Source organism: Pempheris klunzingeri, chromosome 6 (genome assembly GCF_042242105.1).
Source record: "Pempheris klunzingeri isolate RE-2024b chromosome 6, fPemKlu1.hap1, whole genome shotgun sequence".
Classification (NCBI taxonomy): Eukaryota; Metazoa; Chordata; class Actinopteri; order Acropomatiformes; family Pempheridae; genus Pempheris; species Pempheris klunzingeri.
This window is the reverse complement of record NC_092017.1, coordinates 28,207,130-28,234,480: the sequence shown is the minus strand read 5'-3', so window position 1 is coordinate 28,234,480 and position 27,351 is coordinate 28,207,130. Positions and strand designations below refer to the sequence as shown.

The 27,351-nt window shown below is 44.5% G+C and overlaps 1 protein-coding gene across 1 annotated transcript; it reads left to right on the top strand.

Moving 5' to 3' along the window:
• Window positions 1-759: 759 nt before the first annotated feature.
• On the top strand, window positions 760-27,325 carry orc1 (origin recognition complex, subunit 1). Its single transcript, XM_070832345.1, has 17 exons — window positions 760-908; window positions 2,521-2,648; window positions 2,728-2,900; window positions 3,903-4,344; window positions 5,974-6,253; window positions 9,692-9,754; window positions 18,122-18,229; window positions 18,326-18,551; window positions 18,621-18,712; window positions 20,443-20,544; window positions 20,635-20,806; window positions 22,537-22,644; window positions 24,801-24,950; window positions 25,461-25,580; window positions 25,870-26,039; window positions 26,129-26,216; window positions 27,036-27,325. Exons 1-17 carry the CDS (start codon window positions 814-816, stop codon window positions 27,228-27,230), a joined length of 2,712 nt encoding a protein of 903 aa, XP_070688446.1. The 5' UTR covers window positions 760-813; the 3' UTR covers window positions 27,231-27,325.
• The last annotated feature ends 26 nt before the right edge of the window (window positions 27,326-27,351 follow it).

Here is a 27,351-nt window from a genome sequence, read left to right as displayed (position 1 = left end):
GATGAATAATAAAGTGATATTAATTAAAATAAAGAGTTTCTGTGTTTTTTTTTTCACTTTCAGCCACTTTATCAATAGATTTTTGAATGTCTATATCGGTGTCACAATCAATAATAATTCTACAATCGATTGATTGAGCCGTTTCAGACTCACAGTGAAGATGAAACCCGTCATCCAGCAGGTCTGACCATCTCCACACCTGATTGGCTGACACCTTTTTTCAGTCTCTCGACTCATCTGGATCCTTCTGATAAATTTTTATATTTATATATATATATATATATATATATAGGGTTAGGGTTAGGGTTATACATATATATATATATATATATATATATATACAGAGAGAGACCTGGAAGATCCTTTTGGTTTAACCACAAACAGCACACACACCAGACTACATTCACTAAAACAGGGATTTTAGCTCATTATGTGATACACAAATATTGTACTGCATCTGAACTAACCCTTTAAAACACCAACCAGCAGCTCCCACGTAAAATTCCTGTTTTTCACAATGGAGTCTGGTGTTATTATTATTATTATAATGATGTTTTTGCATACTTTAATGTTCCACGGTGGTTCCAGGTGGTGGCGGTAATGCGCCTTTAAGCTTGTTCGCCAAGAAGAAGAAGAAGAACACGGAAGTGACGGAGTTTGGCGCGCAAATACGGACCGCGTTGTTTCCGGACCGGTCTTTTTTTCCGCGAATCTCCTCTCAATCCTTTCGATCCGTGTTTTGGATTAAAGAGCTGATCGGCGTCGCTCCGGATCGATCCGCTTCTTTATTTGCGCGTGTGTGACAGAAAGAGGATGAAGTATTTCACCAGACTGAGGGTCCGGCGGGTCTACAGGTGGATCGGGTCTCCGTCAGGGTTCAACAGGAAGCTGAAAACCTGCGAATATGAGTGAGCTCCACAGCACAATGGGAAAAAAATGGAATAAAATGAGTGCATGAACATAAATAAACACAAGTTATGGGATTTTCACGTTAAATGAGGTGATGTTCATTTAGTTTTCTGTCCACAGCCACTTTAATTCGGTCAAAAATACTTTAAAAAGTAGTAAAAATAAAACAAGGAAGTGGTGGTTTCTGATTTTTAACATAAGTGAAGGTGGAGTTTACTCAATAATTATGATAAAGAGAAGATATTTAAGTGCTCGATCAGATTTGAGCTCTTTTGTGGTTCTGACTAACTGAACCCTTTAAGGATCAAGTGGATCAAACCATCTGAGTGGCGTCTGAAGGGAAAAATGTGACTTTTGGTATCATCAGAAGCTCAACACATGTAGTCACATGGCTGCACTGACTTTATCCGACCAGTCAGTCAGGCTTTATTTCTAAAATAACAAACTTTATCTTACATCCGATGTGTCACTCTGCAAACACACCAGACTACATTCACAAAAACAGGGATTTTAGCTCACAGAAGGCAGGAGTTGCTGGTCTATTGCTGCCTCGATCAGCTGGTTAATCTTATTTGTAATTTTTTGACTTTGGTGATTTAAAGTGTAAAGTCACAGACCGTACACTATTTGTGTAACACACAACCACACAAACAAACTAACTGATCACAGCAGCAGCAGAGCAGCAGCTCCTGTGTCCTGTTCTCTAAAATCCCTGTTTTAGTGAATGTAGTCTGGTGTGTGTGCTGTTTGTGGTTAAACCAAAAGGATCTTCCAGGTCTCTCTCTGTAGGGATCCTTTCCATGATGCTGTCACACACTTAGAATAACACTCTGAGCCTGTCAGTGGATCAAACAAGCTCTTTTAGTGGACCTACTGTGATCAGGTACAGTTGTCCCAAAGGATCACGTTGCAGCCATTGCAGCCCGTTTGGTGGCTGCTGGCTGAGGTGATCTACTGGACCAGTTCCAACACTTTTACTACCTACCAGTCACTCACACACCAGGATGTGGATGGACAGGATCCAGTTTTCTAAATACCAGAGCTGAACTTTTAATGAAAGCGTGTGAATCTTGTTGAAGCCAAACATGAGAACATTTGCAACACATGAGAAAGATCCTTCATGGATGCCAAATAAATGGAAACTCCTTTTAAAGAAAATGATCACTATGGGGAAAACATTTAGTTTAATTAAGCAGAATCAATATTAATCAAGTCTGTTCTCTCTCCTTAAAGAGGCTTTAGGATCAATAATGACTGATGTTGTGGGACAAAGGAAACCTTCTCTCATTATTGATCGTTCATTTGTTGGCTGTAAGCAAACCAACTGTGTGTGTGTGTGTGTTTACTGTCGGTGCAGCAAACTTACTCACATTTAGGTTTAGATTTGAGTTTATAATCACTATTTAGATTCAGCATTTAAAATATTTGTACACATTTACGTGATCCTGTTGTTAATGATTACACATCATGTTGTGCTGCATGAATTTCTGCCTCAAATGTGAATAAAATGAGCTGAATATTCAAACTAAATCAGCCAAATGTTCAGGTAGAAATAATTCTGTCTCACTTCACTTGTTTGTGTGAATAATAATGTGGTTCTGTGAACGGCAGCTCCCTGGCCATCAGCGTGGAGGGCCTCCCGAGGACGACCGTCATCAGCACCGGCCAGCACATCCTCATCGAGGGGGAGGACGAAGACAACCCCTACGTGGCCAAAGTCATCAAGCTGTTCGGAGACGGTGAGTTGTCTCGTACGACTCCAGACTCGGACCCCGAGGACTCTCAGGTGAACGTCTCCCCTCTGTCGCTGCGTTTCAGAGAGCGGGAGCCAGAAGAAGGCGGTGGTTCAGTGGTTTGTTCGTGTGTCCGAGGTGCCTTTGAGCAAACTGAAGCTGCTGGGCAGAGAGCCCCACCCTCAGGAGATCTTCTACTATCAGGGCCGCAGCTGTGACGACGAGGTCAACGCCGAGTCCATCCTCAGACCTGTGCAGGTAAGACACGCCTGAATAACTCTGAGTAACAGAAACAACGGCAGCGTGCAAGAAGATGTTTGTGTTTCAAGTCAGATTCAGAAAAAAAAAACTGTCTATTACTCCACAAACCTGTTGGAAATGTTTCAGCTCTGCTTTCAGTCTCTGGCAGCATCATGGAAAGGATCCCTACAGAGAGAGACCTGGAAGATCCTTTTGGTTTAACCACAAACAGCACACACACCAGACTACATTCACTAAAACAGGGATTTTAGAGAACAGGACACAGGAGCTGCTGCTCTGCTGCTGCCTCCATCAGTGATTCTCCATCAGTAATTTTTTGACTTTGGTGATTTAAAGGGTAACGTCAGATCCAGTACACTATTTCTGTAACACACAGCAGCACAAACTAATTAACTGATTGTAACAGCAGTAGACCAGCAACTCCAGTGTTGTGCGAGATAAAATGACCCATTTTTTCAATGGAGTCTGGTGTGTGTGCAGAGACACATATAACGGCTGTTTGTGGTTAAACCAAAAGGATCTTCCAGGTCTCTCTCTGTAGGGATCCTTTCCATGATGCTGTCACACACTTAGAATAACACTCTGAGCCTGTCAGTGGCTTAAAAAGTACCTACCAGACACCAGGACATGGACAGATAGGACCCAGGTTTAAAAAAAAAAACGGAGTTGCCCTTTTAATGAAAGCGTGTGAATCTTGTTGAAGCCAAACATGAGAGAATTTGCAACACATTAGAAAGATCCTACATGTGTGCTCAATAAATGAGAACTCGTCCTCGGCGCTTGTTCCCAGGTGTTCCCAGGTGTTCCCAGGTGTTCCCAGGTGTTCCCAGGTGTTGGGGAGCACCACAGCACGTGTGATTAAAGGGTGTTTTAGTGTCTCTAGAGGAAGCTGTGTGTCGTCTGATGAAAGTCTGAATCTGTTAGAGCGACCTGTCAGCTGGCAGATATGATCTGATTTAGGCGAACTCGCCCTTTAACTTCCTGTCCTCTCACCTGAAGGTGAAGCACCTGGACGGCGCCGCTCCGTTCCCGGACTCTGACGACAGGGACACCCTGTACGTGAAGCTGTCCTGGGACTCCAAGACCTTCGCAGTGACCGATCCCGCTCTGTTGGACCCTCACCCCCCGGCCTCCACCCCCCCTCGCTGTCCCAAACCCTCCCTCCCCCCCTCGCCGCCCTGCTCGCCACCTGCAGCCGCCCCGGCGTCCCGAGGCCCCTCCAGGCGCGCCCTGCCCACTCCGGACCTCGCCATCATGCGCCGGGCGACGTCAGGGGAGGTGAGGCACAGCAGGGCCACCGTGAGCGCGGGGAAGGCCGCCGCCGCCGAGGCCGAGTCTCTGCACTCGGCCACCAAACTGTCGGCGTCAAAGTGTCTGAGCGCCAAGAGGAGGAACGCTTCAGCCAGGACGCCCGGAGTCCGCAAGAGACTGGAGCTCAGCAGTGAGTGGTGTCAGGGTGGAGAGGGTCGTCTCCCAATCAGAAGGCCGGGGGTTCGATCCCAAGATGTGTGTGAAAGAATAGTCTCCTCCAAAAGTTAGATCCCTCCTGTGTGATGTAAAGCACTGAAATAACTGGAATCAGAGTCAGAATCAACTTTATTGGGCAAGTTTGAACAATTTGACTCCAGTGAAACTTGAAATAAACTATAAGAATAGAAACAGGACGATATAAACAATATAGAACTTCTTCTGCCCTCAGCTAAATGTGACTATTCAGCCTATGCAGCGAGCTAAACATAAATGGCTTCAGTAAGCACTCAGGAGACCGTGTAACATTCTTCAGATGCTTTACTGATGTACCATTTGTATTATTCCCTTTTTCTTTTTTGTAAAACTGTAATAACAGAAACAGAATACAGAGAGTTTAGATTCAGTAGAAATGCATAGGAAACACACTAAACATCATTGCCACATGCACATAACCGATCCCAAGTCATAACCTTAGCAACAGATGGATAAATAGCATGCTAAATGCTATACGCTACTATGATTTGTGCTAACAGGCAAGTCAGAGCTAACGGCTAGCTAACAATAATTGCCATACTAAGTGACAACTGACTCCATAGACATGTAAGAAGACAACTGCTTACTGAATAAGGCACTAATATACATCAACAATAAGTCATTTCTCTCTACTTCCGCTATATGACCACTAGGTGGCAGCGCTTACCACGGTCAATGTATTCCTAATAAAGACACATTTGCTAGATTAATTATTGGACAAAAAACTATGAACTGTCTTATAACAAACTCTCTGAACTGATATGAGGGACAGAATAGAACTCTTTAACAACAGTAGAAACTGGAGGAAAAGTTTCAGGATGTTTGTCCAGTGTTTAAAAGTTCCTCCCTGGTGAAAGTGAGCAGTAAAAAAGTAAAACACACGCAAAGTACCGAGGCTGCCATCTTGGATGATGCCTCAGAAAGGCACCAAGAGTTTTGGTATCGGTAGAGAAGCTGTCATCAGGTACATCACACTTCGGCTGCCGAGGAACGAGAAATCAAAAAGTTAAAGAAGCTGAAAGGAAGTGAAACGACACTGATGTGATTAATTGAGCTGGAAGTGAAAGTAGTCGAAGGGAAATATTGTGTTTGAACCGAAGTTACCTTTTTAAAACACCAAAGTCAAACAATAGCGACGGATCAAAGCAGCTGCTGCTGTGTAAAATCCCTGTTTTTGTCAATGGAGTCTGGTGTTGTTGATATAAGTGAGGAAGTTCTTATGTTTGTCCTCATAGATGAAGATCTGACACCTGAAAGAGTTTGAAGAGTCAGATAACAGAAATATACAGTTATAGAAAACCGATCTGAACTAATAATTAATAATAATTGATTCAGTCTTTCATCACAAACGCATTTAAATCAAGTAATTAAAGGTAAAAAGCAGAGTGAGTTCACGCCGGCTGCTTTATTTTTGTCATTTCAAGCAAAACAGCTTCATGAAGACACTTTTATTTGTTTCTGACATCCACAGTGACTTTGACTTTAATATTTTTAAGGTTTGATCTTAAGAGAAAATGTTTGATGGCGTCTGGAGGTCACGGACTCTTTCCTCTCGTGGTCCCGTCAGGTCCGGAGAAGACGTCACAGACCCGTGAGGACGTCCTGAGCCAGCTGCTGGACGAGGAGCTGGAGTCGGAGGGGATGTTGTCTCGCGGCAGGCTGCCGTCCTCCCCCGCTCGGACCCTGCCCCTCAACCACCGCCTCACCCCCGCCAGGAAGAGTCACAGAGCCGCCGCCGCCACCGATCAGGACGCCGTGTCCCTGAAGCCCTCCACCGTCATCCTCAGCAAACTGTCTCCCTCTGAGCTGGACCAGCTGCCGGCGTCTGCCAGAGACGAGTCCACCAGGTCAGAGTCGACTCCCACACAGTTACAGGTCTCATCAACTTACGGGGTTCAGACGTTCCTGTTCCCCTCCGGAGGGATTAATCAAATTAATGCAGTGAGGTAGGAACTAAAAGTGTTGGAACTGGTCCAGTAGATCACCTCAGCCAGCAGCCACCAAACGGGCTGCAATGGCTGCAACGTGATCCTTTGGGACAACTGCACCTGATCACAGTAGGTCCACTAAAAGAGCTTGTTTGATCCACTGACAGGCTCAGAGTGTTATTCTAAGTGTGTGACAGCATCATGGAAAGGATCCCTACAGAGAGAGACCTGGAAGATCCTTTTGGTTTAACCACAAACAGCACACACACCAGACTACATTCACTAAAACAGGGATTTTAGAGAACAGAACACTGGAGTTGATGGTTTAGCTCTGCCTTAATCAGTTAGTTTGTTGGTGATTGTTGTGTGATTCTTGTGTTGTAAAGGGTTAGTTTGCCACAAGACAATATTTATATAGCAAAATAAAAGTAACAATGTGGGCAGCAGCAGACCAACAACAACTGTTTTCTGTTCTCTAAAATCCCTGTTTTAGTGAGTGTAGTCTGGTGTGTGTGCTGTTTGTGGTTAAACCAAAAGGATCTTCCAGGTCTCTCTCTGTAGGGATCCTTTCCATGATGCTGTCACACACTTAGAATAACACTCTGAGCCTGTCAGTGGATCAAACAAGCTCTTTTAGTGGACCTACTGTGATCAGGTGCAGTTGGGCCCAGGTTTCGTAGCAATTAGTCAGTAAAATAAAATACAAACAACTTGATAAATGCCCAAACACTGAAATTAAAGTTGGTAGAAGTAAGTTCATCTTTGTCCCTCTCAGCTGAAAGCTCTGGAAAAAGTAGGCAGGTTGACCTCAAGTTATCCCCATTGTGAAGAAGGGACTGTCTCCCCTCTGCCCGCTGGTAAAGTGGTTTAAACCATGTGACCAGTGTGTAAAATACAGTCGCCGGCACTATTTCCAGGGAGCTGCTGGATCAGAGTCCTCAGCGGGGCGATGTGATGGAGGCAGAGTTAGCGGTCGGCTCAGGCAGGACGCCCAGACGAAGAAATGCCACCCCGAGGAGAAATAATGCCTCCGGGGGACAGAAGTGAGTCAGACACCAAAGGTGTGGTGGTTGGAATAAGTGCAGTGCACAGCAGAGAGGTGATCTGTCCACATCCACTGTTGGGGAGGTGAAACTGAAAGCACAGTCGTCTTCTTCTCCTTTCGGCCACAGCGAATCAGTTGCCTCCATCTAACCCTGTCTTCTGCATCCTCTTCTCTCACACCAACTACCTTCATGTCCTCTTTCACTACATCCATAAACCTCCTCTCTGGTCCTCCTCTAGGCCTCTAGTTCAAACCTCAGCACCCTTCTACCGATAGATTCACTATCTCTCCTCTGGACGTGTCCGAACCATCCCAGTCTGGCCTCTCTGACTTTATCTCCAAAACCTCTAACACGTGCTGTCCCTCTGATGTACTCCTTCCTGATCCTATCCATCCTGGTCACTCCCAAGGAGAACCTCAGCATCTTCATCTCTGCTGCCTCCAGCTCTGCCTCCTGTCTCTTCCTCAGTGACACTGTCTCTAGACCAAACAGCATCGCTGCTCTCACCACAGTTTTGTACACCTTTCCTTTCACTTTAGCTGAAACTCTTCTATCACACATCACACCTGACACTTTTCTCCACCCGTTCCAGCCTGCCTGCACACGCTTCTTCACCTCTTTTCCACACTAAGTCCTTAAAATCCTCCACCTTCTTTACCTCTTCTCCCTGTAACCTCACTCTTCCACTTGGGTCCCTCTCATTCACACACCTGTACTCCGTCTTGCTGCGGCTAACCTTCAGTCCTCTCCTTTCCGGGGCAAACCTCCACCTCTCTAGCTTCTCCTCCACCTGTTCCCCGCTCTCACTACAGATCACAATGTCATCTGCAAACATCATAGTCCACGGAGATTCCTGTCTAACCTCGTCTGTCGGCCTGTCCATCACCATAGCGAACAAGAAGGGGCTCAGAGCTGATCCCTGATGCTGTCCCACCTCCACCTTGAACTCCTCTGTCACACCTACAGCACACCTCTCCACTGTCTTTCAGTCCTCATACATGTCCTGCACCGCTCTAACATCCTTCTCTGCCACTCCAGACTTCCTCATACAATAAAACCACAGTTCCTCTCTGGGTACCCTGTCATGAGCTTTCTCCAGATCTACAAAGACACAAAGCAGCTCTGACCCTCTGACCTTCTCTGTACTTCTCTATCAACATCCTCAAAGCAAATACTGCATCTGTAGTACTCTTGTTGAAACTGAAAGCACAGTGATGAAGAGTAAAGAATAGACACAATACTCATAGTGACACAAGCATGAGTAAGAGCTGAGGACTGGTTGTGTTTGTTGCAGATTTGAACATGTTTTAGGCGTGAGCTTAGCCAGAGGCCTTATGGGAGCTATAGCTGCTCTTTAAATGCTCAAATGAGGAGTTGTTCAGATGTTACTGTCCAGAGCTCTAGTCATTTTTAAACCAGGTCCCCCTACTATTACATATTTCCTACTAAAAGTGTTGGAACTGGTCCAGTAGATCACCTCAGCCAGCAGACACCAAAGTGGCTGCAATGGCTGCAACGTGATCCTTTGGGACAACTGCACCTGATCACAGTAGGTCCACTAAAACAGCTTGTTTGATCCACTGACAGGCTCAGAGTGTTATTCTAAGTGTGTGACAGCATCATGGAAAGGATCCCTACAGAGAGACCAGACTCATTTGACAAAGACAGTAAATTTATCTCACAGAACAAATGAGTTTATTGTCTCCCACTGCCAGAATCAGTTAGTTAGTTTGTGTTACTGTGTTAAACAAATATTGTGTTGGAGCCAAGCTGACCCTTTAAAACACCAAAGTCACACAAAAACACAAACAAAAAGTCACACAAACAAAAAGTCACACAAACGTCTGTGTCCTGTTCTCTAAAATCCCTGTTTTAGTGAATGTAGTCTGGTGTGTGTGCTGTTTGTGGTTAAACCAAAAGGATCTTCCAGGTCTCTCTCTGTAGGGATCCTTTCCATGATGCTGTCACACACTTAGAATAACACTCTGAGCCTGTCAGTGGATCAAACAAGCTCTTTTAGTGGACCTACTGTGATCAGGTGCATTCACTACAACAGGGATTTTACCCTGCAAGATAACAGAGTTGCTAGTCTACCTTGCACTCATTTAGATACCATGACATGGGGTCCTGGTTTCTACATGCGTAAGTTACTGTCAATGTGTTTCCTTGTTTCCGTTTTGGGTTCTGCACGGTCGGTGTTTCAGTTGCAGTGTAAACGAGCACATCACTGAGGGTTAAATGTCATAAAGGTCATGGTCCAGTTATCAGTCACAGTGACTAAAGCCCACAAACCCAACATGTCTTCAAACAGAGCCACCACTCCTTCTCGGACAAAAGGCCTGAAAACCCTGAAGGAACCTGCCCTGGGAGTTCTGTGAGTCTTATTTTATATTTTCCTCATGAGAGACACTGAAAGAGGAACTGATAACGGAGCTTCGATTCCTAATTCCGGCTAAATTCATGTTTCTCCTGAGTCATAACTGGGTTCAATGTGAACACACAGACATGATGCACTTGTTTTTAAAGCCAGTGAGACTTTCCGAGTCTTTAAACTCTTAGTTAGCTACTTTAGCAACTGAAAAATATGTCCACACATTCCTATGAACATGTAACCTGACAGCGTGGCACCAATGTCAGCAGCACGCTATAGATCCTAAGAGGACGCTATTGAGCCAACAATGACTTAAACCCAGAGCAAGTGGAATTATGGGCTACATACAGAGCTTAACACATGTATCAGACCTCCACCCAGTGGAAGGTGTTTCCCTCCCCTGCCCTAAATTAACAGTATTGCTGATCACCAGAATATTTCTTTAGTTCCTGTGATGGTTAACCCTCCAGTATGTGCAGCTCTTTAATCACAATGATGGATTTGAAATGACGGAAAAGGAATCTGGAGTAGAGGAACTGATGGACTGGACAAGTCAGAGTCCAGACTTGAATCCTATCGAACAGATCTGGGATTTATTGGATTAAAAAATAGATCACACACTAATTTAATCCTAAACAAGTCTGAGGGAACAGCTGGGAACTATTTGGAGCTCAATAACAAAAGAGACGGTGGAAAAGTCCATGAAAACAATCAGGGAGGTCAAACTAGATATTAAGATTTCTGGTTCAAACATGTGAAGAAGGACTATTTAGTTGTTCCACTTTGTTATTTGCCTAATAAATAATAATACAATGTTTAATTAGAAACAAGTTGTTGTCAGATTTCAGCACTGGATATACTGTTACAGAAAACTGCAGAACCTGATTTAAGCTTTTCCCTGATATACGAAAACAAAGGAAAAACATGGATGTTCATACTATTTACAGGAAAACAGCTGTCTGCACCTTTCTCTTAAGCATTAATTAATGTCAATAATTACTTCAGAGTACTATATCTTCACATAAGATTTTCTAATAGCATGAATGTAAACATGTCTGTCAAACGTACTGTCCCATTGACTCTTTCCTGAAATGTGGACCATTATCACAATAGATTTTTTCCGGAAATCCGAATCTAGGTGCTATTATTGTAGCGAGGACCTCGGCTACCGTCATAGCATCATTTGTTACTGTTGGAGTTACCTCCACCCATTTTGAGAACATATCTACTATCACCAAACAATATCTCTTCCCTTCATTTTTATTTAGTTCTATAAAATCCATACATATGATCTGAAAAGGGTAGGTTGCTTCAGGAAATTTACCTTGTCTCGGTCTCATTCTACCTTGTGAATTATGTTTAGAACATATCAGACATGAAGCACAAAAATTCTTTGAATAATTGTGGAAACCATAGGTTGTAAATATTTTGTTTATCACAGATACCATCCCTCCTGTTGAGACATGTGAAATTCCATGACTCAAAATAGCTGCAAATCTAAAAAGATTTTTTGGAAGGATCAGCTTGCCCTCAGGTCATTGCCAGAGCCCCCCCTCTGTTAGGGTGGCGCCCTTAGTACTCCACAATTGCTTTTCCGGAGTTTTGCTGCATGTCTCTAAGAATGTCTTGATCAATGTGTGTGTGCTCCCCACTGACTGTGTACTCTCTGTTAGCAGGAAGTTGCCTAGCGGCAGCTAATTTTTCCTCCTCATCTGCTCTGCAGTTTCCCACGAGAAATTGGGTCATTTCCTGTCGTGTGAGCTGAACATTTACATACCGCTACTTTTGGGGGCAATTGAATTGCCTCTAACAGATTAAGAATAAGATCTTTGTGTGGGATTGATTTCCCGGTCGATGTTACCATACCTCTATTTTTCCACTGTTGTGCAAACACATGTAAAGTAGAAAAAGCATACTGGCTGTCAGTGTACACTGTGATGCTTTTGTCACATCCTATTTTACATGCTTCTGTTAAAGCCACTAATTCGGCAGCTTGTGCTGAAAAACTTGAAGGTAATGCTTCTGATTTCAGTACACAGTCTAACGTTACTACAGCATACCCACTACTGTTAGACCCATCTGGGTTCTTTTTACATGAACCGTCAACAAACATGGTTATGTCTGCCTTTTCCAAAGGTGTATCAGTGAGATCAGGTCTTGGTAAGACCCGTGTTGTGGTCTCTGCCACACAGTCATGTTTAACACCATCTAGTTCATTTGGTAGGAGTGTAGATGGATTAAGTGTCGTACACCTCTCTATAGTTAAATGAGGTTGTGAGAGTAAAACTGTTGCTGTGCACTGGATGGAGCTAGTTTAGTTATTGGCAGTATTATCAATAAGATTTAGCACTTATCAGTGTACTTATCAATATCAGTAAAAATTAGTTATTAATTAATTATTAATTCATAATATCGGGGCACCACCCTGGTATCAGGGACCAATAACAAACTGGAATACAGTCTCAAAAGGGGTTATTCACTTAAAAATGTCGATATTTAAATCACTATCTCACATTTATAAGAGTGAATAAAAAGGGGCCTCACTTAAAAATGTCGATATTTAAATTACTATCTTACATTTATAAAGTGAGTGGAAAGGCATGAATCCGAGCACTGACTATCTCAACCAGCTGTTACCACAACAAATATATGCACAGTAATCACAAACAACTACTCTTTAAATGCATAACAGAGTTTATTCAACAAGCACAATGATTTGTGATCAATAATACTAGTTCAAATAAACATCTGCTATTCAACTATCTAAAAGCAGCTATTGGTACAAATTGTTAACACTCAAAACAAGATATATATACAAGCATCCAGCATGTGTGTATGTGTATTTGTGTGTGTGTGTGTGTATGTGTGTGTGTGTCTTAGGTGTTCACTGCTTATAAACGTTTAGTGATGTCATGGCCGTACTGGGAGTTCCTTGTGGATTTGGGGGGTTTTCCCCCAATGAGAACTCTTGGTGTTGGATCCAGGCCACGCCCCCTACCTGAGTTTATTGGAGGCAACGCCGACAAGTTTTGGCGCCCGTTTATTTTATGGCCCTTTGTTCACCGTCTGTTCCTTTGTTAGGCTTTTCCAGGTACATGTAGGCCGCTCTTTGTCTGGCCATGCGGCAAGGCCCAACACTGTCATGCAACTGAGGTGTCTAGCGGGAGACATAAAACTTATTTTGGTCTGAGTGAGAAGTGCCTCCACTGCATGTGATACTTTTAGCGTGAGTGGATGGAATAACACCATTGTTGCGGAGCACTGTACAGCCAATGCTGCTGCTTGTACAGCCTGCAGGCAGGGTCTAGTTTAGAGGAATAGTAGGCAACTGGTCTAAGTTTTCCTCCAAAATGCTGTGTAAGGACACTAGTCATAAAACCCCCCCGTGCATCACAGGTTTGGATAAATGGCTTTGAATAATCCGGGAAGGCTGCAAGATCCCACCAGTAACTGTTTCACCTCTGTGAATGACTCCTCCGCCTTTTGTGTCCAGATTAACGGATCACCAGCAGCCATCGGCTGATCATAGATCAGACTCAGCAGTGGCTGGGTGACTTCTGCATAGTTTGCGATCCAGGCCCTGCAGAAATTAATCATACCAAGAAAAGACATCACCTGCTTTTTGGTTACAGGTTTCGGTGCTTGCAGTATTGCTGTTCTTCTCCCCTCGTCTAGATGTTTTCCTTTCTGTGAGATATTGAAACCCAAATATTTTACTGTTGGCTTCCAGAGCTGCAGTTTGTTTTTGCTAGCTTTATGACCTTGATCAGCCAGGTATTGTAAGAGAGCCAAAGTGTCTTTTTTTACAAGTGTCCGTGCTCTTAGATGCCACTAAAATGTCATCTACATAAAGCAGAATTTGACTTCCGCATGGAGGAATAAATTGTGCTAGATTAGAAGACATAGCCATGGAAAAAATAGTAGGACTTTCAGTGTAACCTTGTGGGAGCCTTGTGAATGTAAATTTTTTCCCCCTGAACTGGAAAGCAAACCAAAATTGTCAGTCTTTATGCAATGGTATTGAAATGGTATTGCATTTGCTAGGTCTATAACAGAAAAACAGTTGGCTTTCGGGTCCAGATCGTTTAACAGTGTATGTGGATCTGGTACAAGAGGAGCTCGTGGTATAACTGCTTTATTAACGGCCTGCAGATCCTGCACCATGCGCCATCCCGTGGATGGTGCCGCTTTCCTGACTGGAAACAAAGGACTGTTACAGGGTGAATCTGGACATTCTCTTATTACACCTGCTTTAGCTAAATCAGCAATAATAGGTGCTATCCCTGCTTCAGCCTCAGGTTTTAGTGGATACTGTCGCTGATACGGTCTGTATGTGTCTTTGATAAGTCCCACATCTGTGTTACCCTTTGACCACAATTTCTGTGGTACATGTTTAAGGTCGTCCTCGTCCTCAGATGTTAAGCTGTATCAGTTCTTAGTGGGTGTATTTGTTACCCCATTAAGATGAACTGCTTTGCACCCCACTGTTACCCAGTTTAACTTGGTACAGTAAAGTTGCAAAGTTGGTGAGTAGTAGACTTTGGCTTCTACTTTTTCCCATTGATTACTTGATTCTTCTGCTTCCGTGACTATGGGACTTAAATCTCTCCATGAAGAGGTTGGAGCTCTTGAACAGGAAACATGTGGTGCGTCCCAACAGTGAAACAGCGGCATATCTGAATCCCTCAGTTTCACTGCAGCGACACTGTTTCCTTTTTTGTCCCAATATAGATTTGTTAATCTGAGGCTTGCACTTGAGGACCTGAAAAATCTCTCTTCATACTTCTCATTGCGGCCCTGGTGATAGCGATAATACATTGTACAATGTAAATCTGATGGCTCATGAATGTCAGCAAATGGAGGGACATGTGTTTTCACTATTGCTAACAAATCTTTGGTAACATCACAAGGGCCTGTATTAATTACATCCAGGCTGTACCAGTAGTGCAATAACCCCCCCTCAAATACATAGCTCCCTGCTCCTGAGTCATTATCACTGTTTGCTGTTTTAACATGTATTCTATGTGCCCTCATGCCTCCTGGAGTTGGAACTACTCCGATGCCTAATGTGTGCATTAGGTCTCGTCCCAGTAAATTCATTGGACACAAGCGTGAAACTGCCACATGGGCGGAGACAGTCCTGTGCGAAACAGGGTCTCTGATCACTATGAGGGATGTTAGGGGTTCTGTTGTTATATGCCCTGTTGCTGACCTAACCCTTATTCTTTTACTGTCACGCAAGGGAAGATCCCCCCCCCCCCTCGTCTGTTCTGATCACTGTTCTGCACGCCCCTGAATCGCAAAGGAATTGGACAATCTTACCTTGGACGTCAAGGTGTATGACTGGTTTGTCTTCACAGTTCAACAACATATCAGCATTTGTGAATGATAAGATTACTAATAACTAATAAGTCATTACTTTTAGCTTTAAGCTTCTTTTTCTTTACATTCATTTGTTCCTCACCATGTTCTGCATGATCTTTGATGGTTTGAATTCCTGCACTCCTCCATCCTGCGAGGTGCTTTTTAATGTTATTGCAGATTTGTGGATGCATCCCGAGCAGGAATGCATTTTTTAGCTGTAGGTTGTAATTACTCATGTCTGCATGGTCTACAGGTATACTGCTGTGAGTTGCAAAAATCTGACTCAGCCTATTGAAATAGACTAGCACTGTCTCCTCTGGTCCCTGTTTGCACTCTAACACTTTAGAGTAACAAGCCTGTCCTCTGTAGTGTTGGACTATTTTACCATACAATGCCTCTGTCCTCTCATTGTATTGCACATGTCCGAACGAGATGGGTACGTTATTTTCGAAGGGGTCCCACGTCCCCTTCACCAAACACCAATCCTGTTTCACAACACATCGCAGGACTCTCTCAGTCTCCACTGTGTCCAGCCTGAAACTGTCACACAGTCTCTTTATCTCTGTTAGGAATTCTTCCGGATGTATTCTGGGATGGACGATGCCAGCAGCAGCTTCTTTTACATCTGCATCAGTCCATGGTCTATACACTCTGACAGTGGGGGGTTGATTACTCTGTCCTGCTCTGGGATTTGGCATTTCTATCATAGATTAGGTACCGGTGGTTGTGTTGGACTGATGTAATGTAAAGGATTGTATACATTACCGCTTCGGGTCCGGTGTGGTGTGTCCACCCCGGACAGAGATGGTTGTGCAGTCATGGATGATTGAGGCAAGTGGTGGGAGGCAGATGAGGAGGAGGACGGTCCTGGAGGTGAGGACTTTGAAGTGACTTTCCCCAGGAGAGGCCTAGACAGCAGAGGTGGTTGTTGTGGATCCGAGTATGGCGGTAGACTTGGGAAAGGACCCAGGTGTATGTATTCGTGGTCCTCTCGCTCATCTCGGGCAGAATACAACACAGGATAAAGGTTAGGAGTTGGCCTGTCCCTTTCTGCTTCCTTCTCCTTTTCTCTCTGTCTCTGCTTTTCCTCCCTCTGGCGCTGAAGGCCAGCTTGTCTGAGTTCTGCTTCGTTTAACCACGCCTTAGCCTCTGTAAGGCCTTCTTTTTTTTCCTGTGTTTTTCTCCCCTTTGTATTTGTTTCAGTTTTTGCCACTAACACTCTGCAATCTCCTACTTGCAGTTTTCCCTTAAACCCATATTTGTTTTGCCATTTTTCCAAATATTTTACATTGTTCTCTCCTTTCTGTTTCATGCGCTTCGCATCCCCTTCATACAGGACCTCGTCAGGTCCCTGACTCTGATAACAACTGCTGCAGCAATTACCCATATCAGGCCCATCCTTCTAAAGACGCTTTACCGTAAGTCCCTGACTTGCTATAGGTCCCTGACCTATCCTTTTTGTTAACTCACCCCTGTTGTTGAGTCCCGGACTCAGGGTAGCTGGTTCGTCACTCCTCTGCTACACCCCGTCACCGTTCCTCTCTCCAGTGGCCCTGGCCTCCCTGTCCAAAACGGGTTTTTAGGAATCCCGTGGTGGAGGTCTTACCTCTGAGTTTTTCACTCAGCCTTGCGCAAGGTCTGTGGTTTTCACCGGAGGAAGAGAATGGATATTGGGGCCCCAAGACTTCTTCTTTAGATAGAGGAGATTGGAGCCAGCTTGTGAATTTTAACAAAATTTTAATCTTGCATGCAAGAGGAGCGTTCAACAGTGCAACAACACCATAGAGGTTACAGAGTAAAAGGCTCCTCTGGTGAGCATATACAGTTAGGTTTTATAATGGGCGTTGTGGGTGTAGTTCTCACACATCTACTGGCGTGAGAATTTCTTCTTGTCCTTGTAGGTATGAGGCTTCCCACCGCTGCAGAGCACACCCTCAATTGCCACTCTGTCTGGCAACTTGTGAGCATGTCCTTGGATGGCAATTCTCATAACACTTATATTGACAGCTCAAGAACTCAACGGAGGGTTTCAGTCTGGTCTCACAAGCAGTTTATTCTGGTCACAGGTCACAGGTAAAGTCCTCGCAGCGCTGGACTCATGACGGACCCCGAGGGGCCGGTCAGAGGAGCCCCCTCTGGTGTGTGTGTCCCTCTGGTGTGTCCTGTTCCTGTTTCCAAACATCTCATGTTTAAATACTTGTTGGATATCATAAAGTCCGTAACCATTTCTGATTAACTGTTTAGGTTGGTGCGTCACAGACAGCAGAGATTAGAGATTAGATTCTAACTCAACAGAGAGAGTGAGAAACGAGAGCAAGAACCCGAGCGTGCGCCACCCACTAATGGCCACTATAGTGCTGACAACAGGAGTGTGACTACTAAACTAGTAATATTGAAAAACAAGAGGCGAACATGATGATGAAGAGGAGCCCAGTGCATCATGGGAAGTCCCCCGGCAGCTCTGGACGAGTGTTTCTGCGTCACCTCCAGACAGGATGGGTCTGATTTTAGTAACATTACAGAGATGGAAAAAGGCAGTTCTAGAAATCAGTTTAATGTGGGAGTTAAAGGACCGATCCTGATCAATAAGGCCAGAGTGAAGCATCCAGAGCAGCCATGTTGGTAGAAAAGGGGGCCATGTGCGTCACTACTGGAGCTTTTCCTCGGCTCGGCCTTGTTGCGTTTCCACTAGTGATACTACCTGGTTGTTTTTGAAACCGTTTTTATTATCTCTGTTAACGAGGTAAACGGATCCACACAAACCAAACGCTCCACGTCCTCAGCTGTGTTTCATTGTGTCGTATACAAATTACACCACCGGAGTTTCGTCCCGCCTTGCTATGACGACCCCCCCCACTTTGAGGTGGTACGCTACTGTGTGTGTGTGTTAGTGTCAGTGTGACCCCCGCCTCTTCCCCCCCCCCCCCCCCGACCTTGAGGAATTGATCCACGCCGTTAAAACTTGACGGACTGCACCTTTTTATCTCACTGCTGTGTGGCGTTCAGGGCCGAGGTGGAGAACGAAAACTCTCCGATGCTGCCGGTCACCGCCACGCCGAGGAGCTCCAAGAGGAAGTCGGCGCAGGTGGTGTCGTCCCGCATCAGGAAGCAGCTGTGAGTGATCGATTTACTGATGTTATTGATTGATTAGAGCTGAAACTCATCGATCAGACGCCTGAAGAATCTAATACACCACTGTTGTTCGATCAGGAATCTTCTGGACAACCAGCTGGACCTGAACTCATCAGGAGAGGACGAGGACGAGTTCGTCCCGTCCAGGAAGGAGATGCGGAGCAGCAGTGAGGAGGAGGAGGAGGATGAAGAGGAGGATGAAGAGGAGGTGGTGCTGAAGAAGAGCAGACGTGCCGCTGCAGGGACGCCTCGTCGGAAAACTCGCCCCTCGACCAGAACGCCACGAAAAACTCCCAACAAGAAGGTAAAAGTCTGACAGCCGGACGCCACGTCGACAGAATCAGTCAGCTCTGACCACTTCCTGTTTCCACAGGTGACACCTGGCACGCCGCGGACTCCCAGCATCCCCTGCCGCTCGCTGCCGGCGCGGCAGCCTGCCAACGTTCTGGAGGAGGCCCGGACGAGGTGAGACGGCAGCCTGTGACCTCTGACCCTGAGCCACAGCGGCCATGTTGGCGCCAAACCTGCACGATGAATCGATGATGATCAGGATGTTTGTAGACAGAATCCTGATCTCTGATTGGCTGCCAGGCGTCGTGCTTAACGTGTGTGTGTGTAGGCGCTGTGCTGTGGTTAACCAAAGCAAAGTGAAACATGGATGTTCATACTATTCACAGTCTGTTTCTCTACTGTATATTATCTAAATATATGTAAGTCATCCTCAGTTGTCAGCTGAGTCAGTGTGACAGGATGTGGCTTCAGTAACCAGCCTGTACTCATCATGAAAGTACTGAGACACTGAACAGTTGGACATGTGCATTCAAAGGTTTAGAGAAGCTCACATTAAGTTCACCTGGAAAGGTTAGAATGCATTTTAGGTTCATCCTGAAACTTCATCTGAAAGCTGAACTTCTCTGTTTGCTCATCTCTGAATGAAATGGGTGTGTTGTTTTCCCATATAACCCATATTTAAGATTTGACATAGTTTTCTTCTTCTTCATTGTTTCTTGTGAGTCGCTGACGTCTGTTATTGTTAACTCAGGTGCTGACAGATTAGTCTTTGCCGTCCTCCTCCACCATCCCACCATCCTCCCTCTCTCCAGTGGCCTCTCCTTATTTTTTTTTTTTAGGAAAATCCTGCAGTGAAGATCTTACCTTTTTTCACTCAGCCTTGCGTAAGGTCTGTGTTTTCTTTAGACTGAGGAGATTGGAGCCAGTTTATAGTTATAACAAAGTTTAATCTTACATGTAAGAGGAGCGTTCAACAGTGCAACAACATCATGGAGGTTACAGAGTAAAAGGACGCACAGTTGGTTTTTATAATGTGGCTGTAGCTGTCACACATCATGTGATCATCTGCTGGTGTGAGGTGGCAGGTATTGGTCTTCTGGTCCTTGTAGATATGAGGCTACACACCGGTGCAGAGCTCAGCCTCGGGTGTCATTCTGTCTGACAACTCATGAGCATGTCCTCGGATGGAAACTCTTAAAACAGGAGAGATGAGAAGTACTATTACAGCATCATGCAAAGGATCCCTGCAGAGAGAGACCTGGAAGATCCTTTTGGTTTAACCACAAACAGCACACACACCAGACTACATTCACTAAAACAGGGATTTTAGAGAAGAGGACACAGGAGCTGCTGATTTTCTACTGTTGCCTCAACTGGGTGGTTTATTTGTGTTATTTTGTGACATTGGTGTTTTAAAAAGTTAGTTCACACACAACACAATATTTGTGCATTAAATAATAACACAAACAAAGTAACTGATGGAGGCAGCAGCAGAACAGCAACTCCTATATTCTGTGAGCTAAAATCCCTGTTTTTGTGAATGGAGTCTGGTGTGTTTGCAGAGAAAAACTGTTAAATCAACCACATTTGTGTGTGTGTGTGAGAGATTCAAGATTCAGATAGATTCAAAGTGTTTATTGTCATGTGTACATGACAACTGGTTTCCCTGTACAATGAATATCTTACTTTGCCATCTACACTGAATGCCAAAGAGTAAAAAAGAACAGGATATAAATATAAACTACTATTGCTAACTTATAAATATATTTACAGAATGTGCAACTTAACATAAAGTACAGTCAGTGTGTGTGTGTGTAACACTGTGTGTGTGTGTGTGTGTGTGTGTGTAACACTGTGTGTGTGTGTAACACTGTGTGTGTGTGTGTAACACTGTGTGTGTCCAGGCTCCATGTGTCTGCCGTGCCAGAGTCTCTTCCCTGCAGAGAGCAGGAGTTTCAGGACGTCTACACCTTCGTGGAGAGTAAGATCGTCGACGGCACGGGAGGGTAAGATGGCCGCCGCTACGCCACGCTCCTCCTTCACGGCGCGTTGACGTCGGACCCATCGTCACAGTGATGTGGTTTTTCCCGCCGCAGGTGCATGTACATCTCGGGCGTTCCCGGCACGGGGAAGACGGCCACGGTCCACGAGGTGATGCGCTGTCTGCAGCACGCGGCCGACGTGGACGAGATCCCCCCGTTCCACTTCATCGAGATCAACGGGATGAAGATGACGGATCCCCATCAGGCCTACGTCCAGATCCTGCAGGTCAGAGCGGCGAGCACGAAGGTCACGGCCCGGTTCTGCTCCGTGACCTCAGTGTTTGGCCTTTTTGTGGTTATTTAACCAGTGGTTATTTAACATGTTATAATTTTTGGGGGTTTGTTGAACATCATTTATTTCATAAACATGTGTAAACTATTCAACAGGTTACAATACATGTCATGTTAAATATAAAAGTATAAAAGGAACTCTTTTAAAGGGTTTCTTGTCTGCACTATTGTGGAACAACTCATTGAAATGAATGACTCAGAGTTCCAGCGCAATTCGTTGAACTTTACACAAACCACTTCTCAAAGCAAAGATCATAACCATTTACAAGAAAACGAGAAACATCACTGCTTCCTTTCAATGCAGGTTTCCTGTGTCTTTCATGCGTTGTCATCATTTGTGGTGTTGCTGCTCAGTGGTCATGGAAATTAAATATTAAATAAGTAAATAAGACTGTTCACTGTAATAGTAGAACTTTACTTCACTGCAACCAGCATCAAATTAATCTTTGTTAAATTGTTAATTATACATACCTGAACACACATGCTGTCATGCTGCCATGGTGATTCCATATTTCACTGCATTTTAACAAGTTTCCATTATTTAATTAGCAAATAAATTGCATTAAACTATTAAAAATTAAGGTTTGCTCACCTATTAGTGTGAATATCTGTTATATATTTGTTTCCAGACCCTTTTTGTGGAGCTTTTTCCATGCATGTGACCCATTAAAGCATTATTGGTTAATTCAAAGGATGTATTTTGGAGATGGGTTTGTTGTCTGAGGGCAACACGGTACCATAGAGGGTTAATTGACTTTCTGACACGCCACATCCCTCGTCTTGATCCGGTCGTGACGCTAAGAGTCATTAAGTCCTTTTTCTTGCAGAAAAGCCAAAGATGTTTTGGTTTAAAATGACTTTAAACTGAATGACTGAGTGAGTTTTGGACTGTTGGGCTCATTGTGCCGCCGTTTCTCACCATTTTTATCGTTTCTATCGATGGATTGATGGAGAAAATAATCAGCAAGTGAAACCAGGAGGAACAGAACCATCAAAATGAGCTCAAACAGTATTGATCCTCATCACGGAAGCAGGATTTTAATCTACTGATGGGATCTATAATAATGTACAGGGGACACTTTTCTGCCTAAACACTTAGTTTAATAGTTTCCACATTATAGGAACAGACTTTTACTGAAGGACTTCTACCATCTACAGTATTTTTACATATTTATTGCAGTAAAAGTACTGATTCCACAGAGGTTTTGTTGTTTTTCCCCTCTTTCCTCTTTTATTTCCTGAGCTGGCCTGAAGTTTGTGATGCACGGGGACACAAACTGAAGCTGAAAATGAGTTTAAATGACTTTTTTCATATCAAATAAAGTAAACTGAGGTTTTTTCAGGCCAAGAGGGTCATAAAGTGAAGGAAAGAGTCACACAGCTAGATAATTAGGCCAAGCAGGCAAAGTTTAGTGAGTATAATGTCTGCTGTGGAAAAACAAGCCTTCAGCTGCATCATGGGAAATGTAGGATTTGGAGCATATCTGAAACCTGCTGCACAGACTCAACGATTAAGTGTTTTGTTCCTGTTGGTGGAGCTAGGCTAGCAGTTCCCACCTGCTTCCAGTCTTTGTGCTAAGCTAGGCTAATTACTCAGGAGTGGACGGTGTCCCAGTTGAATCGGAGTGCCGGTGCGTTCACTGACCATCTGTCTCGTCTCTGCAGAAACTGACGGGTCAGAAGGCGACGGCCGACCACGCCGCCGCTCTGCTGGAGAAGAGATTCAGCAACCCTGCACCCAGGAAGGAGACCACGGTGCTGCTGGTGGATGAAGTGAGAACTCTTTCTCATATTAGATTTATTTTACCAGCATTTCCCCCAATTCACTGAATTACTGCACCATCACTTGTTGCAAATGGCAAAATATATGCACTTGTAATTTGGCAGTTAATTTGTCCACATCCTGGTGTCTCAGTGACTGGTCAGTACTGAAAGTGTTGGAATTGGTCCCGTAGATCACCTCAGCCAGGTGAGATCCTTTTGGTTTAACCACAAACAGCTGTTATATCGCTCTCTGCACACACACCAGACTACATTCACAAAAACAGCGATTTTAGCTCACAGAACACAGGAGCTGCTGATCTACCACTTCCTCAGTTGTAGTTGTTGTAGTTCTTTTATGTGTGTTTTGTGTTATGCACATATTCTGTTGGATCCTAACAAACCCTTTAAAAGACCAAAGTATCACAAACAAACTAACTGATGGAGGCAGCAGCAGAGCAGCAGCTCCTGTGTCCTATTCTCTAAAATCCCTGTTTTAGTGAATGGAGTCTGGTGTGTGTGCAGAGAGCGATATAACGGCTGTTTGTGGTTAAACCAAAAGGATCTTCCAGGTCTCTCTCTGTAGGGATCCTTTCCATGATGCTGTCACACACTTAGAATAACACTCTGAGCCTGTCAGTGGATCAAACAAGCTCTTTTTTTTTTTTCTCCAATATTTTTATTGACATTTGTTTGTTGTTACATAAAGAGAAAAAAAAACAACAGATTAAATGAACAATTGGACCACATTAACATAGGTCACCGCTCAAACATATGATCATTCTGACACACACACACACACACGCACATGCTAGACTTGCACAAATTATATGTCAATAACATAAAATAGTCTAAAATAAAATGCATACACAACTGAATATACACATTATCCATATTTTTATAACTGAGGCTTACTTTCCAGCTTCTATAATAGTCATAAATGGTTCCCAGAGGTACACAAATTCCCTTCGTTTTCCTTTGACAATGTAGGTTAGTCTTTCCAGACCAATACATTCCGAGAGTTCTTTTATCCACTGTTGTATAGAGGGAGCATCCAGACTTTTCCAACGTAATGCAATCACTCTCCTGGCTTGTAAAAGTCCAAAGTCCAGCAATTTAGTCTGTTTCTCTGTTTGTGTGAAGCCCACTGGGTAGATTCCAAGTACACAAAGTTTAGCATTGAAGGGGATGTTGATATTAAACACCTCTGACAGACATTTGATGACATCATTCCAGAATTTCTGAATCTTTGGACGTTCCCATAGACAGTGAAGAATAGTTCCTTTTTCAGTGAGACATTTGGTACATGTATCTGGAATATTATCGGACATATGATGAAGTTTAACAGGGGTCATATACATCCTCATCAGCCACTTATATTGAAGTAGCCTAAACCGTGTATTTATAGATCGCTTTTGTGCCTTTAAACAGGCCTCGTTCCAGTCCATTTCATCTATGTCTTCTTGGATGTCACTTCTCCAGGCGTTTAGTTTGTCCCTTACTTTGGAAGTAGACATTAGTACATCATAATATCTAGAGAGCATACCTTTCCCTTCTGTTTGGGAGACTTCTTCTATTTTTGATAATGACGGGGTATTCATAATCTGTCTGGATCTGGATGACATATAATTTTTTAGCTGTAAATATTTAAAGAAATGTTTTGAGGGAATTAGATATTTTTCACATAGTTGCTCAAAGGTAAGTAAAACTCCATCCGTGTACAGATCCTTAATTTTCTGGATGCCCTTCATATTCCATAGTCTAAACCCTCCATCTTTTTTTCCAGGTGTGAACTGTTCATTTCCCCAAATAGGGCAAACAAGCTCTTTTAGTGGACCTACTGTGATCAGGTGCAGTTGTCCCAAAGGATCACATTGCAGCCATTGCAGCCCGTTTGGTGGCTGCTGGCTGAGGTGATCTACTGGACCAGTTCCAACACTTTTACTACCTACCAGGATATGGACAGTATGGATGGCCCAGGTTTTAAATATAACAAGACAGAATAACCTGAGCACAGCCGAGCTGTTTAAAATATACATAACTTCAATAATATTTGCGAAGATAGAACGTGTGCTGACAAAATAAACAGCTTTTAGACTTGCTGTTGACGCCGGCTACATGGTGGCGGCAGACTAACCCTCTCTAACCCTCTGTGTTCTGGACCGTAGTTGGACCTGCTGTGGACCCGGAAGCAGAACGTGATGTACAACCTGTTCGACTGGCCGACGCGGCGCCACGCTCGCCTGGTGGTGCTGACCATCGCCAACACCATGGACCTGCCGGAGAGGATCATGATCAACAGAGTGGCCAGCCGCCTGGTGAGGGAGCTCATCTCATCATCCATGTTTTATTATTTTGTATATATACGTCTTTATTATTATTTATATGGGAAACCATGTGGTTGTTTAGGAGGTGTAACACCTGTTATGCTTCTGGCACAGGTGACTGTGACGTTTACGTTTTTTTTTTCCATCCATAGTTTATTCAACTCAAAGACAAATAACTTGTTTCTTTCTCCGTCCTTGTGTTGTTGTTTCTGCTTCTCTTATGTCACATGATTGGCGTCGTACCTGTGCAGGTAGTCTGCTGCGGATGTAAGATGTTAAGATGCTAAAGTGCTCCAGCTAGCTTAGTCGTGTTTAGTGCCAAAACACAACTGGTTTTATTTTCCAGCCCTGAACGTTGCTGCTCGGATTATTTCACTCTCTCGTCTCGTCCTGCAGTCAGAAATGTGAAACCGCTTGTTTTTAAAATGACTTCCTGTGCGGAGACAAACTGCATGCTGGGTAACAGGCGGCGTGTCGCTCTGCCCGTGTTTTTGCCTCCAGGGTTTGACCCGGATGTCGTTCCAGCCGTACAGCTTCAAGCAGCTGCAGCAGATCATCATGTCCAGGCTCAACAAGGTGAAGGCGTTCGAGGAGGACGCTCTGCAGCTGGTGTCCAGGAAGGTAAGCGGCCTTCACACCTGAGCTGAGGCGTTACTACGGCGACGCTCTCGCCTTCACACCTGAGCTGAGGCGTTACCGCGGCGGCGCTCTCGCCTTCACACCTGAGCGGAGGCGTTACCGCGGCGGCGTGCTTCTCCTGATGACGGAGCACAATGTTACACAATGTTTTATTTTGATCTCTTTACGGCATTCGCTCTCTATCAGGATTATATCAAAACAAAATGACCATCAGCCGGACACGAAATGACAGATATTGGGATCACCGGTGGGTCTTCCTCTCCTCCCACAGGTGGCGGCCCTGTCAGGTGACGCCCGGCGATGTTTGGACATCTGTCGCAGGGCGACGGAGATCTGCGAACACTCCGCCGCCGACCGTGCCGCGACGGGATTGGTGGGAATGTGTCACGTGATGGAGGCGCTGAATGAGATGTTTTCCTCGGCCTACATCAACGCCATCAAGTGAGAGTCTGACTCAGTGTACAGGTGTGTGTGTGTGTGTGTGTGTGTGTGTGTGTGTGTGATAAACCAGCTGACGTGTGTGTCCTCAGGTGTGCCTCGCTGCAGGAGCAGCTCTTCCTCCGGGCCGTCATCGCTGAGTTCCGGCGGCTGGGATTGGAGGAGGCCACCTTCCAGCAGGTAGCGCTCAAACGCACACGGACCAATCAGAAATAAGCAAAGAGGCAACGCTTCTAAAAATTAGCCATGTAGCTGAACTTCTACGCCTCCATTTTGTTTTTGGGAAACTGCACTTAACCACTTTCTTGCCAACAGTAACTTCCTGGAGCCAAGAAATGTGAAACGGCAAATAGTTTTTACACCAGGCTAGCTGTTTCCTGTCTGTATGCTAAGCTAGGCTGTGCTAAGCTAAGCTAATCAGCTGGGTGTAGCAGTGTTGGACTTTACAGTTCCACAGATCCCAACATTTATCGACTTAACTCAATTTATCAACAAATTTTTCTTCTGTTTGTGACTGTTTGGCCTCTTCTTCTGTCGCTTCCTGCAACCTCCTCGCATTCTGTCACTTTCTCCGCTTTTCATTAGACACCTGAACTCACCACAGACACTTCAGTGTCCCACAGACTGTGGACTAAAGATAAGATATTGTTTATTGATCCCTCAGTGGGGAAGGTTTGCTGTTACAGCAGCTCAAAGGGGAAACAGACAAAAGCACACAGTTAAAGAAATAGAACATTAAATAGCAATAATATAATATATACAGAGGAAAACCCCTAAATACACAAAGAAACAATTATAGACAATGTAATTACGGAAAAATTAGAGAAAACAGCTACAGGGTGGAACAGGATGTAAATTATAGCAGTTTATGTAATAATAAAGTAATAATAAAGTGCACAGGTGGTGCAGCAGACTAATGCAGCATTATAAAGTCTGACTGAATGATATTATGTTATGTCCTGCTGTTATTACCGGTGCCTCCTGTGTTTGGCCTGGCAGGTGTTCGTGCAGCACCAGGCTCTGTGTCGGGTGGAGGGTCTGCAGCCCATCGGCGTGTCTGAGGGCCTGGCGGTGTGTCGGCGTCTGGGGGCCTGCAGGCTGCTGCTGCTGGAGTCCAGCCGCCTGGGGGTCCTGCAGCGAGTCCGGCTCAATGTGAGCCAGGACGACGTGCTGTACGGGCTGAAGGCCGACTGAATCTACATTTATAACATGTGCTGAGTCCTTTTTAGTTTCCTTTACCTGGTGCTTTACTGTTTTTTATTGATTGATCTGTTCTTTTTAGGAGAATATTGGCAGTAAAAATAAAAACTATCAA

Bases quoted from the DNA above. Each gene is read 5' to 3' on its own strand.
- orc1 (XM_070832345.1), top strand. From the start codon at position 814: ATGAAGTATTTCACCAGACTGAGGGTCCGGCGGGTCTACAGGTGGATC. The intron at 18,713-20,442 runs GTGAGACGGCAG...GTGTGTGTCCAG, and splicing joins CTGGAGGAGGCCCGGACGAG to GCTCCATGTGTCTGCCGTGC. The intron at 22,645-24,800 runs GTGAGAACTCTT...TCTGGACCGTAG, and splicing joins CGGTGCTGCTGGTGGATGAA to TTGGACCTGCTGTGGACCCG.